At 36.0% G+C, this 17791-nt stretch overlaps 1 protein-coding gene across 1 annotated transcript in view; it reads left to right on the top strand.

Moving 5' to 3' along the window:
* The window catches only part of Ctps (CTP synthase), a 33899-nt gene that overhangs the window by 4106 nt on the left and 12002 nt on the right, over positions 1–17791 (top strand). Inside the window, exons 3-7 of the mRNA XM_088240592.1 lie at positions 9036–9250; positions 12019–12183; positions 13299–13420; positions 15184–15438; positions 16620–16912. Of these exons, the coding sequence (XP_088096718.1) occupies positions 9036–9250; positions 12019–12183; positions 13299–13420; positions 15184–15438; positions 16620–16912 (1050 nt within the window). The remainder of the gene's footprint in view (positions 1–9035; positions 9251–12018; positions 12184–13298; positions 13421–15183; positions 15439–16619; positions 16913–17791) is intronic.

Here is a 17791-nt window from a genome sequence, read left to right on the forward strand (position 1 = left end):
AACACCCTTTTATTTCTGTATTGCGTGTATTTCGTATTGTTTTAATCATGTTTTGTAAGGCCCTGAAAAAGGCCGTTGTATTGTTTTGCCATGTTGTGCGCGTCACGACTGCCGGTGAAATAGCCGTACGGGCATTAGGCGCCTGTATTTACGTGACTCGCGGCCGGCGGCATGTGGCAAGTGGTGGGGGTAAGCCACCCCCACCACTCCAAGCCGGCCGGCGTGGGTGGGACGGCTGACTCACGAAGCCCGACACGCACCGCTTTATAATGCGTGTAATTTTGAGGAATAAATCAGTTGAGTTCCTAACTCTGAGCAGTTCACAAGTGTTTTATTAAGTTCTCCTCCCTGTTCGCCCTCCTGCACTTCGCTCTTCGCTCCGCTCTGCCAGCTGACTGCCTTCGCCTCTCTTCACCACTTGGACTGGGTGGAATGTCCTTTTCAGGGCTATTGAGGTTGACTTGCGGTCGGCGCAGTTGTACCCCTACCTTCCGACTTTGTCTTTGACTCTGTCTGGGAGGGCGGCTTCTCGTTTACGCCGGGAAGCCTGACTGCGGCAGACGCGGGTGACGAACCAGTAAACACATGGTAACGCGTATGTTACAGCGTGTATGGTAAACACTGTCACATCCAAAACCACAATGATCAGTATGAGCAAGATGACATATTAGCGTATTAATTTTTTTTTTATTAACGTTTCAAAATAAAAAAAAAAACATTAAAATAACTAAATGGTTGCTTACTTCTGCAGAATGCAAAGCTAGCTACCCCCTCCGCACTCCTGTTTTCTCCTCGGTTTTTAAATATATTTTTTGAAGTTTTAAAACATTTCTAAATTATTTTTTAAAAAATATTTTGAGACTAACCTTTGTTTATGTTGCTTGCAGACCCGATGGTTGGGCCTGGTTGCTGTTTGCTTACTGCGAACCAGTTTGTTTATAAAATAATTCAGCATGACATTGGCAAAAGCATCAAATTTATTATGCAAAGCCATTTTATTTAAAAAAAAGATATATATATTTTGAGTTTGTCCAATTTTTTGTAGACAAGAACTGGATTCAACTCGCTGGGAAGCTGTTAATATTGACATATTACAACATAGATGAACATTTTAGAGAAGGTTGTATGACCTGGCCTTAAGACCTGTCATTGGCTGATAAATAAACATTTCAGGCATTGCCTAGTATTTAGGTGATATAATTCAATCAGATGAATCTCACCCACATAAATAAAGGTTTCAGCTCTTTAACTTCAAAAACATCTACAGATGAAATAATTGAAGGAATAAAGATGTTCAAATATGGGCAGAATGGTGAATAAACAATGTTACACAGTGTGTAAAGTGGCTACTAAAACCAGCCAATGACGGGTCATAAGCTCTGTAGATGCTTAGACTTCAATATTACCTTCTCTAAAATGTTCTTCATCTCTGTTGTAATATATATCTTTTTTTTAATATGCCAATATGTCCTCGTACTCGTATAGATCATCGTGGTTTCGGATGTGACAGGGTTTAACATACACGCTGTATAGTTGAGAGGATACTTCTTTCAACTAACTCTAGTCGCGATCTGCGGATTAGGTTTTAGATTTATCCGACTGTGCAGATATGAATGTTGATGGATGCAGAAAACGAGAAAGACCGAGAAAGACATGGCTCGATCAAGTCCATCAAATACTCGAAGATGGACATGTCAAGAGTAGGAATAATCGGTGTGCGTGCATGAGAAGATGTATGAATGTAGAGGATCGAGGTCTGTATGCAAAGACAGTGTGGTGTGGCGTTCTATCCTCTCTGCCTACCCCTACGGAAAACGGCGTGATAGTTTGCTTGTTTTGTTTGTAATAAAAGTGGTTAAAAGCAAAGTTTTTTATGTTTTAAATTTAATTATAGTAAAATGAATAACCACAAAGTGCTTCAAATATAAATCTTGTATTTTAACTAGTATATTTGACCAATTAGCGTTGTAATGGCCATCGGTTCGAATTCGTCCCGGCAGTGACATCTGTTGAGAAAATATGAAGTCAACCGAAAAGGACAACGTATTTGATTAGTTAATCAAATACGTAGTTTTAATGGGCGTCTATAGATGGCTCGCCTGGTCTTCCGTCACTGCACACGGAAATAAAAAAAAAATATGTGTTGCAAATTTCGCCATATTGGGCACGCCTCTGAGTTTGTAATCTCCTTTCTTCGAAATAATCGCGAAGGAGTAAAAATTCAAATTCAATTCAAAAGAAGAGTCAACAGTTAATCCATCCCTGTTCGGGCGCCAGTGACCAGGAAGACGAATTGGATGCAGACCAGGACTTCGGGATTGCCCAGGTCAGTTGTATTCAGTTTTCTTTGACGGATTACCTGTCGGTTGGGTTCGAACTGTTGGCCATTGTTATATAAATTAGCTTTGATTGTTATTTGCGAATCGAAGCTGCAAAAGAAGAAATATGTGTATAGCTTGTGATTGACAGAACATTATACATAAAATGGTCCTTCGCCGGACATAAATAGTCCTAATCGAGTTACTGGATTATTCCAGTAAATTTATTTATTGTTCTATCGAATTTAATACAAAATTAGTTTATTAACTTCAACTCCAGAATAAATAAATTCTGCAAAAAATTCATATCAATTATCGCTTTCTAAATTTATTTCTTACCGTACCGTGTGACATTAAGTTATTTTTATACATATTTAATTAATGAAATTAAATACCTACCGCACATCTGTGGAACACTTATTTAGCGTACGTTTTACAAATACGTTTTACATATTATATTAAACATGTCGGAAATAAATGCAAGAAAATTAAAAATTCTCATAGGGAAACGAGAGGTATTTTTTGAACGTATAAATGCAATTTATAAATTATCGTTAAATATTAGTTCGTTAAACGATTCCAGAACAAATGAGAATTTCCTAGCGGAGTCGGAAACAGTCGACGAATTGAATAAAAAGTACGAGGAGGTGATCGACCTTATTAATCAGATAAATTTGGAAATTAATCCCGAAAACTCGCTTGATTTTCAATCACTGGGAGTAGTTCAGGATATGCATTCGAGAATTACCAGGGCTAGAAATAAAATAAACAAAATGAATATAACTACTTCTAGAGAAAAATGTAATATAAATTTGCCGGTTTTAAAAATCCCATATTTTGATGGTAAACAAGAAAATTGGTCTATTTTCTACGAATCTTTTAAATCCAATGTTCATCTTAATACCAATTTATCGAATTCGCAAAGAGTGCAATATTTAATTTCAAATTTGACGCATAGCGCGTTGAATATAATTTCCGGCGTTATTCCCACGGGAGAAAACTACCAAATTCTTTGGGATAGTTTAGTTCAAAAATACCAGGATTCAAGGTCACTGGGAATTTTTTATTTGAAAACCATTCTCGACATAAAGCAAGTAAATAATACTGCCGCAAACTTAAATACCTTTTGTGAAAATTATACTTCTAGCGTCGCCGCTTTAAAATTATTAAAGATAAATGATTTGGCGGATTTTATATTTTTACATTGCGCGTTAAGAAAAATTGATGTTCAAACAGCGCAACAATTCGAAATGCAAATGCGGGATAAGGAATTGCCCACTTTCCAAGAATTCACAGATTTTTTAAAAGGCCAAGTAAAAATATTGGAAAGGACAACAAATGTTTCCGCTTCCTCTTCTTCTTCTTCCCGGGCTGCTATTAATGCGGAGCCGAATGGGCCCAGTAATAAGAAAACCTATAAGGCTTTCATATCTACTATGGAAAAGAAATGCTTATTATGTAACAAAGACAATCATACTAATCTTTATGATTGTTTCACATTTAAAAATATGCCTGTTAAGGGTCGTTTTGATTTTATAAAATTAAAACATGGTTGTGTTAATTGCTTGAGTTACGCCCACACCAGTGCAGGGTGTAAATCTCAACATACGTGTAAAAAGTGTCAAAAGAAACACCATTCATTATTACACTTTGAATTTTCTTCTAATAATTGTATTACGAACAGTAGTAATGGGCAACATGCCTCAAATTCTAATAATGGGGAACATGCATCAAATGCGTTTATTGATTCTGAAAAGGAAGGTGGCAAAAATAACTCATTTTCTCGGAATACTCGTGTTGAATCTACTAGTACAGTAGTATCGCCTTTAACATTCATAACATCGCGATCAAATACACTGTCTTCTTCACCTGGCCACGCTATTTTACTGTCTACCGCGCAAGTTTTTGCGTATAAAAATAACAATAATAACAAAATAGTAGTGCGTTGTCTAATTGATAACGCGTCGCAAAACAATTTGATAACAGTCGATTGCTGTAAATCTTTAAATTTAAATATAATTCCACTAAATAACTCCTTCTTGAAAGGTGTGGGAGAGACATCACGACAAATACATGGGTATGTTTATTTTAACATTGAATCACGCATGGTTCCAAAAAATAAATATAAAATTCACGCATTAGTAGTCGACTGCATAACAGATAAGTTGCCTTCACATTTTATTGAAAAATGTGATTTGAATTATCTCGCTAATATTCCCCTCGCCGACCTAACATGGAACATACCTGGGAACGTGGACATTATTCTAGGTGCGACTATTTTTCCCTATATTTATTTTGGAGAAAAAATAGAATCTGGTTCAGATGCCCCGCCTGCCTTGTCTACAGCTTTCGGATATGTCTTACTTGGGAAAGTTCCTTACCATTCCGATATTCAACCTAATTCCTTTTCCGCTTTAGCCCTTCAGGGGTTAGAAAAATGTTTACAAAAATTTTGGGAATGTGAAGAAATGCCCGTTAAACGGTTCTTAAGCCCCGATGAAACTAAATGCGAAACCGCATATGCTGCTACAGTTTTACGCAGTGTTAATGGGAGGTATTCGATATCTTTGCCTTTTTGTAAAAATCCAGATGAATTAGGTCACTCTTACACGGTCGCTCTCCGTCGATTCTTCACTCTTGAACGAAAGTTCAAGTATGCCCCCACCCTTCGGGATGATTATCATGAAATTATTAAAGACTATTTAAGAAACGGCTATTTAGAAGAAATTCCGTCTACTTCAGATATAGAATGTGGGTATTTTATACCTCACCACGCTGTAGTTCGTAAAGATAAAATTACTACTAAGGTACGAATTGTTTTAGACGCAAGTGCTAAAACACACTCTGGGTTGTCACTGAATGACATCCTATCTACCGGCCCTAATTTACAGGCCGATTTGTTTACATTATTATTAAATTTCCGCTTACTGCCTGTCGCTATTACAGCTGACATTAGACAAATGTATTTACAAATTGGTGTGATTGAAAATCACAGAAAATACCAAAAAATCATATATAGATTTGATCCTAACGAAAAGGTTAGATCTTTTCAATTTACCCGCGTTCCGTTTGGACTCAAGTCCAGTCCGTATCTTGCAATGCGCACCATACGACAATTAGCGTTAGACGAAAGAAATAACTTTCCTGCGGCTGCTAAATTGGCCGAATCCGAATTGTATATGGATGACTTGGTCACCTCTGTTATGAATAATTCCGAAGCAATTGAGCTAGCAAATCAATCAATTAACCTTTTTAAGTCTGGTGGATTCGATTTGGTCAAATGGGCCAGCAATTCATCAGAATTACTCTCAAGTTTACCTTCAGCTTATTGTACACCTGTCAATTTTACAGATGATGATAATTTAAAAATTCTTGGCTTGGAGTGGCATCCAACACAAGATATTTTTTGTTTTACTACATCCCCTTGTGCAGAAAAATGCACAAAACGAATTATATTATCTACTGTTGCCAGATTGTTTGATGTACTTGGCTTAGTTTCTCCAGTGATATTATACGCAAAAATACTTATAAAAGAACTTTGGAATGCTAATCTAGGATGGGACGATACTCCACCTGAACAAATAGTAAAAAAGTACTTTAATTTAAAAAATGAATTACCTTTGTTGAAGGAATTACGATTGCCGAGACATTTGAATATTACACCTAATTGCACAGCTAACTTGGTCGCCTTTTGCGACGCAAGTATGAAAGCGTATGGATGTGCAGTATATTTACACGTAACTGATTTAACGGGAAATATTTCAATGCGATTGATTTGCTCTAAATCTAAGGTTTCCCCAGTCAAAGTGGTGTCATTAGCACGTTTAGAATTATGCGCCGCAGTTCTTTTATCGAAAATTGTTCGCAATGTTTATGAAACATATACTCCGCGTTACCTGATTTCCAAAATATATGCATTTTCTGACTCCACGATAGCTTTATCATGGATTCATTCATCTCCGCATCGCTGGTCGGTATTTGTGGCTAACAGAGTGGCTATAATACAGTCTAATTTAGATTCGAAATGTTTTTATCACATTTCTGGTGTTGAAAATCCTAGTGATTGTCTATCTCGAGGCATTTTGCCATCTCAATTATTGATGCATACTCTTTGGTGGTATGGACCATCGTGGATGTGCGCACCCCCTCAGTCATGGATGATTAGGCCATTTGCTGCTTCTGCTTACGAGGAAACGCCAGAATTTAATTCTAAAACATTGATCACCACCGTAATTAAAGAATCTTTTATGTTACTGTCTTTAGCAAATAGGGTTTCCGACTGGAATAAATTATTACGTATTATTGTATATATTCTGCGTTTTGCAAAGCTGTTACCATGTTCCGAAAAAATCAATTCTTCTGATTTAAATTTCGCTGAACATTTTCTGATATGTGAAGTGCAAAAAGAAGGTTTTAGGAAGGAAATTGATTTATTAAACAAGGGTCTTGTAATTTCTAACATTAAACATTTAAATCCCTTTATGGATGAGAAGGGAATCATTCGCATTGGAGGTCGATTGTCCAACTCCAATTTGCCGTTCGAAACTCAACATCCGGCTTTGCTACCAAAGAAAGGTCACATTATAAACCTTTTAATTGACCATTATCATCGCACCAATTGTCATACAGGCCCAAATTTATTGAACTCCTTAATAAAACAAAGATATTGGATTCTTTCTTCACGAAATATTATCAGAAAACGCACCAAATCGTGTATATTTTGTTTTCGCGTCAAGCCTACCTACGTATGGCCAAAAATGGCAGACTTACCAACGTACAGAGTCCAAGAAGCAAAGGCCTTTGTTCATACGGGTGTAGATTATGCTGGGCCAATCAACATTACTCTGACTCGTAAACGCGGTCAGCGTTCTCAAAAGGCTTACCTTTGCATCTTTGTTTGTTTGACAACAAAAGCGGTGCACATTGAGCTTGCTTCAGATTTATCTAGCGACACGTTTTTAGCGGCTCTAAAAAGATTTTTGTCTCGCAGAGGCCCAGTGTCTAACATGTATTCCGATAACGGAACCAATTTTATAGGTGCCAAGACACAATTAAATGAAATTTATAATTTAACCGCATCTTCAGACTTTCAAGCTACTATCAGCAATGAACTCAATAACCGTCGCATATTATGGAAATTCATTCCCCCTTATAGTCCTCATTTTGGAGGAATTTGGGAATCATGCGTTAAAAGTTTTAAGACACATTTATATCGAGTGGTAGGCGGTCAGTTATTAACTTATGAAGAACTCCTAACAGTATTAACTCAGATTGAAGCATTGCTTAATTCACGACCTCTTTGTTTATTATCCGAGGATCCGTATCCTGAGGTGCTGACTCCTGCTCATTTCTTGATGTCGTCTCCTCTTCAATATCTTCCCGCGCCCGATGTGCTTAAAAATCGTCTTAGTCTCGTAAATCGTAAACATTTATTAGATAGTTTAGTACAATCTTATTGGAAAAAATGGAGAATAGAATATCTCCATACTTTGCAAATGAGACAAAAGTGGTGTACCCCCGAAAACCCAGTGCAAATAGGCACGGTAGTTTTAATAAGGGAAGATGATGTTCCACCACTTCGTTGGCCTCTTGGGAGGATTGAAAAGGTGTATCCGGGGACTGATGGAACTATTAGAGTTGCATTAGTCAAAACACAATCCGCAAGAATCAAACGGCCAGTTGTCAAACTGTGCCCTATTCCAACTCAGTAACATAAGATTTATTTAGGCATCTTAGTTATAATTTACCTTTATTATTTTTTAATTAAGCTTGTTATTGAAAATACTGTTAAGTAAAGAGATACTTTAAAGAATAGCATACGCTTTTCTTTGAGTTTAGGCTAGTTCATTTGATTATTATTTTTTTGTTTTCTCTCGATTGTTTCCGATTTTCTGGGACAATTCCGCTTGTTTCAATATGTCACATATTTAGTATCATTGCATTAATGATCAATATTATTATGAATACAGTTCTAAATGCTTCGGTTATATTGCAATTATATGCGGTTTGTTCATGCTCCGCCATAGTTTATGTAAATACCATTAAATAAAACAATCATTAAGTTATTCAATTTTCTTGTTGAAAGTTTCGTCTGCAAACTTTCAAGGCGGGCAGTATGTAATGGCCATCGGTTCGAATTCGTCCCGGCAGTGACATCTGTTGAGAAAATATGAAGTCAACCGAAAAGGACAACGTATTTGATTAGTTAATCAAATACGTAGTTTTAATGGGCGTCTATAGATGGCTCGCCTGGTCTTCCGTCACTGCACACGGAAATAAAAAAAAAATATGTGTTGCAAATTTCGCCATATTGGGCACGCCTCTGAGTTTGTAATCTCCTTTCTTCGAAATAATCGCGAAGGAGTAAAAATTCAAATTCAATTCAAAAGAAGAGTCAACAGTTAATCCATCCCTGTTCGGGCGCCAGTGACCAGGAAGACGAATTGGATGCAGACCAGGACTTCGGGATTGCCCAGGTCAGTTGTATTCAGTTTTCTTTGACGGATTACCTGTCGGTTGGGTTCGAACTGTTGGCCATTGTTATATAAATTAGCTTTGATTGTTATTTGCGAATCGAAGCTGCAAAAGAAGAAATATGTGTATAGCTTGTGATTGACAGAACATTATACAAGCGTTTTCACCCTTTAATGATGGAATTTCATCAAGAATCGACAATAAATAACATGAATCAAAATAATATTTTTGTTTTATTTTCAGTTGTGCCCCACATAACAGACTCCATCCAGGAATGGGTCAGCAGAGTGGCACAAGTGCCGGTGTGTGGGGACGAGGCCCCCCAAGTCTGTATTGTGGAGCTCGGAGGCACCATCGGAGACATTGAGGGTATGCCCTTCGTGGAAGCCTTCCGGCAGTTCCAGTTTAGAGTTTCACGAGAAAATTTCTGCTGCGCCCATGTCTCTCTCGTTCCTTCCGTAAGACCATTATTAGATTTTACAATATTTTAAATAATTCTTTGATTGGTTAGAAATTATACTCAGATGTGTTTTTGTTAATATATTGGTGATATATATAAATATACTAGATAAATATACTAGAACAAATTAGTCATTTTGTTTAGCAAAAATTGGTTTAATTATTTTGATCGCTCAATTCATTAATAAACATCTCCAAATGACATGTTTATAGATAATGAGAAAATAAGTATATATTTAAATGGTCAAATCTAGTATTGTTGATTTGTGCCTGAAATTTATACTTTTTACCAATACAGTCAACCCTCCTATAACGGGATTTACATATTGCATCTTTTAGTTTGTTTTTCACTATGCTTTTTTTTTTACTAGGTATTTTTCTGTTTTTTTTTTAAAATATGTTTTTTGCTGTACTCATATTTTTATTTACTAGGTCTTTTACTATGTATTTTGTTTTTACTACATTTTACTATGTTTTTTTAAACTATGAATTTTACTATGTTTTTCAGTAAATTTTCGCTATGTCTACTACTTTTATTAGTATTTCTATATTCATATTTACATTAAAAGTAGTCTATCGACTATATTGCCCCCGATATCGCTGAGGCCAGGCCTGACAGCGAAACGTTTGTTTTTATTAAGGGCCTAGTACTCAGCTAGCAAATACCAGGGTACCGGATATCACATTTATTTATATTTCTATTACAATTCATTATACGCATCCTGAACAGGAACGTTTATCAAATATCCCAATTTGCTTGGTATTGCTATCACCATTTGATTCTGTAAAAGTTTTCCGGCATTTTATATTTTTTGGTGGCATTTTGAAATTATCTGAGGAGTGAATCAGGAAAATTTTATACAATCTCCATACTTAATTTTAATATTTTTTTAGACTTATTTTTATTAATGAACTGATCAGTTGATTTATACATTATAAAACACATTTCTGATATTGTTGCAATTTTATTTTCATATTAACATATTTAAAAAGTGTTGTTAGGGGAGTTCCTACATCAGTTGGAAATAACAGAAGGATGTTCGATGTTTATTTATTAGATGGTGAATATAATACAGGACAGCAATAACTAATTCGAACTGTATAATGTGATTAGGTGAGTACTGAACCGAACCACACAATGTTATCACACCCTGTGCTCCTTTTATAGGTCGTGTTCTTTTGTTCTTGATGTACAGACGTAGAGCAGAGATGAAGTTGAGGACTCCAGAGTAATACACACAGAATGTTTATTTTTAATAATGATATTATATCACAAATCCAGTGCAACCCTCTGGAGTGTATCAACTTTCATATTTTACAAAACGGCACAATGACAAATTCTGCTTGTACTAGGAATAGGCTCAGTATATGAAAGGTCAGCAAGCCAGAAATATTAGTAAAATGTTTGGCCACAAGGTTAATGCTTTGAATATTAATAATAATTTACACTTTATCCAACTTACAATATCTTTCCTTTTCCTGGATCATGTATTCAGGAATAAATTTTAAATCTCACAGTTTCCATTATGTAATGTATTTATGTATCTTGTAAAGTAAAGTATTGTTTTTTCGGCCTTATGGCGTAATGGTCAGCGCGTTTGCCTACCATGCGAGAGGTCTCGGGTTCGATTCCCAACATGGTTGATATGAAATATTTATTTAAAAGGGTGTATTCACACTAGAATATATCATAGTCCCTGGACTGGTACCTGAAGTGTAAGACTGATCATCTTACCTTCATGTAACAAAAAATGATCGAGATACGCTGCGATTGGATTTCAAATGCGGTGCCCTCTGCACCATCAGGTGCGGAAAGGGAATGATGATGATGATAGTACTGTTTACAAAATGCAGAAAGCATCTATCTAATAGCCCCGCCACACTATGCTCCTTGCGCTGCTCATGCCCATGCCCCTCGCGCTGCCGCCCTTTTGCCCGATGTTGCTCTCTCCGCCCACACACTGTTCTACTCGCGCAATTAATCGCGACGTTCCGCACTTGTCATTTGTCTTTCTATACAATGGACGATGAAACTGTGATAGCGTGCGCGCTATGCATTTTTAGTACTGCTAATTATATCAATGTGTATTAATATGGAATGATGGAATATTATTATGTTTTTTATATATTTTTTATTTCCTTTTTTAATTACTATAAAATAAAAAAGTACCTTATAGTCTTTAACAGAATATTTTCTTTTCTCTTTCTTATATAACACAAAAATATTATATCTGTCTATTTATTATAGGAGCAAAAATTCATAAACATTTCTTGTATACCCACGAACAGGCTATGCCTTTGTAGGACTTTTGTTTGCTATTTTTACAGTTAATATGTATTTCATTAATATGTACGAGTATTTCACTTATATGTAATTATCCTTTATTTTTTTAATAGGTACTTTGTTTCATCTCTTCTGTATATTTAAAAAAAAAAGTTACAAAAAATAGTAAAAAAAATGTCATACAAAGAAATATACATCATTTAAAAATTACGTGCACGTCTTGTGTGAGCGCTTGATGCGTACTGCGACCGCGCGATTATGTGGCCCCACTCGCGCTCATATTGCCGGCCCTTTGACTCACGCTCCAAAAACCGATGGGCACGACGAGGAGCATGACAAGCGGCATGACGAGTAACGTTGCCACACTACGTCTCTGCCTCCTTTCCTCGCTACTTCCCATACCACTCGTCGAGTGTGTGGCAGGCGCATAATAATGATTTGATAAAAACAAACCTTTGATGGTCGTGCGTATTGTTTTTGCAGCCGCGAGCCACAGGTGAAGCCAAGACCAAACCCACCCAGTCCTCCGTGCGGGAGCTACGGGGGCTCGGCTTGACTCCGGACTTGATAGTCTGCCGCTCTGAGATTCCCATAGGGCACGCTGTCAAGGAAAAGGTATCCAACTTCTGTCACGTTGCTCCTGAACAGGTATGTGAAGTAAACATAATATTAATATGTAGTAGAGATAGTAGAGTGATATAGATGGAGATTTTTTTCTTATACTACTTTTATTATTTAAATATTGTTCCTGTACATATGATATCCGATGATAAATAAAGAATAGTGCGAAATAAAATCAAAACTGTGGATGTGAGTTTTTCGACTCTATGTGGTGTGGTGTAGTGGTTGGCACGTTAACATTCAAACAAACCATCACGCCGTTTCACCGTAGGGGTAGGCAGAGAGGATAGAACGCCATAACACTATCTTGGCATACAGACCTCGCTTCCTCTACATTCATACATCTTCTCATGCACGCACGTCGATTATTCCTACTTTTGACATGTCCATCTTTAAGTGTTTGATGGACTTGATCGTGTCATGTCTTTCTCGGTCTTCCTCGTTTTCTGCGTCCATTAACATTTGCATCGTAGATCCTTTTAGCCGTTCTTTCGCTGTCCATTCGCTCTACATGTCCAAACCAACGCAGCACCCCTTTCTTGATTCTGTCAATAATGCATGTCTCAGCCTTACACACTTCACGGATCTCGTTAACATACCGTGCTTTATTTCCCGGATTTGATCCCTGCAAAGTTTGACCTGAAACATTTGTTTAAAAAGAGATTTTACTGCAGCGTTTTACTATCCCGAACTGGCACGTGAAGCATAAGACTGATCATCTTATCTTTATGTGATATTTTAGTTCAAAAAACCTTTGAAATTAATTTTCTTGTATACCTACGAACAGGCCATGCCTTTGTGGAATTATTTTTTACTATTGATATGTATTTCATTGCCATGTAATTATCCTTTTTTTTAAAATTATTTGTTTTACCTCTTATGTATATTGTAAAATAATAATCAAACCCAGGACCTTAGAATGGTAGGTGAACACGTTAACCACTACACAACAAGGCTGACTTATCTCTACTCGATTTAGTTTGTAGGATTTTTTGTGGTTCATAATTTCTTGTAAGGTTATTTCCCTCTTCTCTGTTTAGATTTTGGTCTCTTTTTATAAAATCTTAAAATGATTGAATTCCAGTTGGAAGATTTGGTCACACTCAAAACATAATAAATAAATAATGGATATATTATTTCAGGTTATTTGCATCCATGATCTCTCCTCACTGTACCATGTTCCCCTCCTCATGGAGTCTCAAGGAGTTGTACAGTTCCTCATCGACAGACTCCACCTCAATGTGCCGATACCCAAACCTGGAAAGTACGTACCCATTTCAATAAGCTGTTCTTTTACTCTTTTTTCACAAGTTCTGTGAGACAAAGTGACACTACGTCTACATGTCAAGTCCTCAAAATTTGTTGTGAACTTCTGTTGCACGCACTCATTGTCAACTCCAACAAAATGAATATTTGATAGATCATCCGCTTTAAATAATTTGATAATCAAATGGCTGATAAATACCTAATGAATGTAAATAAATTATTGGAAGATGCTACCGCAGTTGGAAGTGACAAAGGAAAATGATGTTATGTTTCAATGTGGATTTATTACACGTTGAATAATATACACAATTTGCTAATGGAGTGTGAGAGTTACTGACTGAACTAAGTGACTGAGTGAATGTGCTTGTAATAAGGGCTCCATGGCTTTTATAATAGTTCTCACTTCTTCCGAGTGGGCAATGGAGGTAATTTTCTATTTCCCTGACTGTCAGCAATTGGACATCTGCACTAGGTAATCAGTAATTTAGATGTTTTGACTATTCATTATTTTCATAAGGTAATCGTACATTTATTATTTACATACATAAATGTAAGATTACCTTCTGAACTGTCCTTAAGACGATAGTAGGTCAGATGACAACGAGGGTTGGTTTCCGGGGGAGTCCCGCAGTTCTTATTCTTAGTGGTGGGGGTCAATGCTATGTAAGCTCCTGACGTCACTGCGACTGACGGGTTCCTATGAATAGTTCTCGCCCTCCAATCTAAATAATGTGAAGTCCCACAGTTGTACTTGACATTATTTATTTGCAAACATTAAATACAAAGGAATTATTTTGCTAATTCTCTTATATTCAATATATAAACTGAGGTGCGCTGACCATTAAAAGCAGTAAATGTAAATTCTAAATGCGGTCAATTTTTTACAAACAAAAAATATTCAAAATAATATATTAAAAGTAATTGGCTCTATGACCACTATAACAGAGCCGGGTAAGTGGAGGGGGCTTTTGATGCTAACTCTCAGAATATGTATGTTTTTAGTAGCTTTTTGCTTTTACTACTGAAAAGTTCGATTATTCTTAAATATCATCATCATCGTTCCCTTTCCGCACCTAATGGTGCATAGGGCACTGCATTGGTACTCCAATCGCAGCATATCTTGATCATTTTTGTTACATGATCACATTTGTTACAGGATCAGTCTTAGCTTCAGGTACCAGTCCAGGGACTATGAAATATTCTAGTGTGAAAACACCCATTCAAATAAATATTTCACACCAACCACGTCGGGAATTGAACCCGAGACCTCTTGCATGGCAGGCTAATGCGCTGACCATGGCCGATGATATATAACAACAATAAACTGTTAAATGAAGAGAGAAAATGGGAAAATCTACATATCTTCCTGAATTAGTTAAAGCATTATTAATACCAAAGTGTTTTATTTTATTATTTTTTAGCCTAAAAAACAGATGGAAACATTCTCTGTATTACAAAATACCATGTCTGTCTATAGACAGTATACATACAGTATACTGTATCAATATTTTATTAATTTATTTTACAATCAAAATTTATATTTAAAATATTTTAGCTTTATAGGATATCTCTCTTGTGTATAGACAAAATCAAACAAATTCACATGAAAAAGTGTTACCAAAAAGAAAAACAGCATATGTTTACGATTTTGTCAATACTGAAATTATTTTTAAAAATGTGGTAAATTCAAGGCTCAAAGTACATTGTATAATTTCATTTTGACTAGTCAGATGATAATAATTTGTTTCTTATTTATCATAGGTTCATGGCAAAGTGGAAAGACTTAGCGAAACGCGTTGATCTTCTCCGCAATGAGGTAAACATATCCCTGGTAGGCAAGTACACCAGGTTTGAGGATTCCTACACCAGTATTGCCAAGGCACTCCAACACGCTGCCGTGGCCTCTGACTATAAGGTCAACATCAAGTACATAGAGGCCGCCTACTTGGAGAAAGAGATGAAGACCGAGAATCCCGTTCTGTATCATGAAGCTTGGCAAAACCTCTGCAAAAGCGAGTTAGTTGTTTTTTGTTAATTGAAATCGTATCGGAAACGTAAGATTGATCAATTTTTTAATTCAAATTTTATTGAATGCATTATGCTAGGCCACATACTAGGGATGACTCAACCACACTAGCCCACTTTTATTAGAAGCGCAGTCGGCGATCATAACCCGTGATGTCAAAATGACGTGATGCAAGCTGTTTTGTATGCGCTCATTTTTAAACCCAAAAATTATAAATGAAAACTTGTTTTGAATGCATTGACTCTAAATATATACAGTAAAACCCCCGTTTTTACGTTTTTCAAAGGAGCAAGAAAAAAAGTGTAATGTACTGAAATGAAAAATGTATGGAAAAAATCAGAATTTCATAAAAATAAAATTTATTTGCTCCTACTATAATGTACATATACTTCCAGAAAAGTTGTAAAAATTGTGATAATTGGGGATTGTTAATTTTTTTTTGACTATTTTCACTAAAAAAAAAAAAAAAATATTTTTTCGAATAATATTATGTAATCTGTTTTTTTTTAAAACAGCATGTTAAAATTATTTTATATGTGAATAAAAAATAAAATTTTGAATTTGCATAAAATAACCCACAATATTTTTCCCTCTAAATGTTGGGAAACTTTATACGCTATCACTTTATTTATACGCTATTACAAATAAAATATAGTCAATTTCCACTTATTACCGTTTTTACAATTTTTCTGAAAGTATATTAACACTGTAGCAAATCAATTTTATTTTTATGTAATTCTTATTTTTTCCATACATTTTTCATTTCCTCACTTTAGCATTTTCCTCAGTTTTACACTTTTTTTTCTTGCTCCCTTGAAAAACGTAAAAAGGGGGACTTCCTGTACATACTTTTGTACTTGTCGAGTTGTGAGATAGTGTCAAATTTTATTTTAACTGCTCGTGTAAAGTTAAAGAAAATCACATGCGTCATTGTTCTACGATCGTGATGATATGGTGACCCAAGTTTTTGAAGTACTGATCTTATAACAATTTCCTTTTAGGTCAACGAATTTTTGTGGGATGACACTCTCATTTTTGTATTTTTTGGGTTGCGACAAATTGCACTATAACCGTCGATATATTTATTAGATGCCTCTTTAAATTAAGTTTTGTTGGGGCAATTATATAATCTATCTAACAAAATAGCCATTTATTTAATTAAATTTTTCAGTGGTGTAGTGGTTCCGGGTGGATTTGGCAACAGGGGAATGGAGGGTAAGATCGAAGCTTGCCAGTGGTGTCGAGAGACCAAGAAACCCATGCTGGGGATATGCCTAGGTCTGCAGGCCAGCGTGATAGAGTTCGGTCGCAACGTCCTCAAGCTGGAGAAGGCCAACACGACGGAGGCTGATCCCAACACCCCTCACCCGCTGGTTATAGACATGCCGGAACACCATCCCGGCCAGATGGGGGGCACTATGAGGCTGGGGAAGCGAACTACGTATTTGAAGCCGAGCGTTATTAGTAAGTCTAAAATTCTAACACAAAAATGAAAATAACAATGCATCATTTGTGATAAGTTTAATATTTTCTGTGCCGCTAGGTATTGCTATGATAGTTCCCAGTAGGCTGTAAAATTTTAGGTAATTTTTAAAAAAGAAACAAATACCTGATGTGGCATTTACGACACCATTGTATACATTTTTTACAGCATGCATTCACATTTTCCTTTCATTTTGAGTCCGCAGAAGAAAACAATATTTTTTCACTAACTTAATGAATAGCAAAAATAAGCAAAAATAGACTTGCACATTTCACTTTGAAAAATAATATTCAGAAATTATATAAAACACACATTCTTCTATCCACAAATAATAGTTTTGTAACACCTGCATTATCTACGCATCAAACATAGCTCTCATTTGAATCACTGTTGCGTCGATAATTTTAATAATTCCTCGTGTCCTAGTGTTTCACTAAGGTTCTGAAAGATGTCTCCGGGTGCATGAAATGACCTTCGCCTCAACACGTAAAGTGTGTAAAAAATCGCATATCTTCACGTGCTATTTTTGTATGGCCAGCTCTCCGAGCACGGAAACGGAGGGCATGTTAATAAGTGCTTATGGCACTTAACCAGTTAATAAACTAAAATGTCTATATTTTGAGTTATTCCAAATGTTTGGAGACAAAAGACTGGATTTCACCCCCTAGGAAGTCAATAAGATTTAAATTACAACAGAGATGGGGAACATTTCAGAGAAGGGAATATGGATGTCTAGGTAATTTACAGGGCTTATGACCTGTTATTGGCTGTTTTTTCTGACGTCCGTAAAAAACTCTACGCATAGGTATTTTCTTAAACCAACAGTCAGTTTTATTATATTGTGATAAGTGAAAAATTTT

Source organism: Micrasema longulum, unplaced genomic scaffold (assembly GCF_059751315.1).
Source record: "Micrasema longulum isolate JH-2025_06_02 unplaced genomic scaffold, ASM5975131v1 h1tg002514l, whole genome shotgun sequence".
Lineage (NCBI taxonomy): Eukaryota > Metazoa > Arthropoda > Insecta > Trichoptera > Brachycentridae > Micrasema > Micrasema longulum.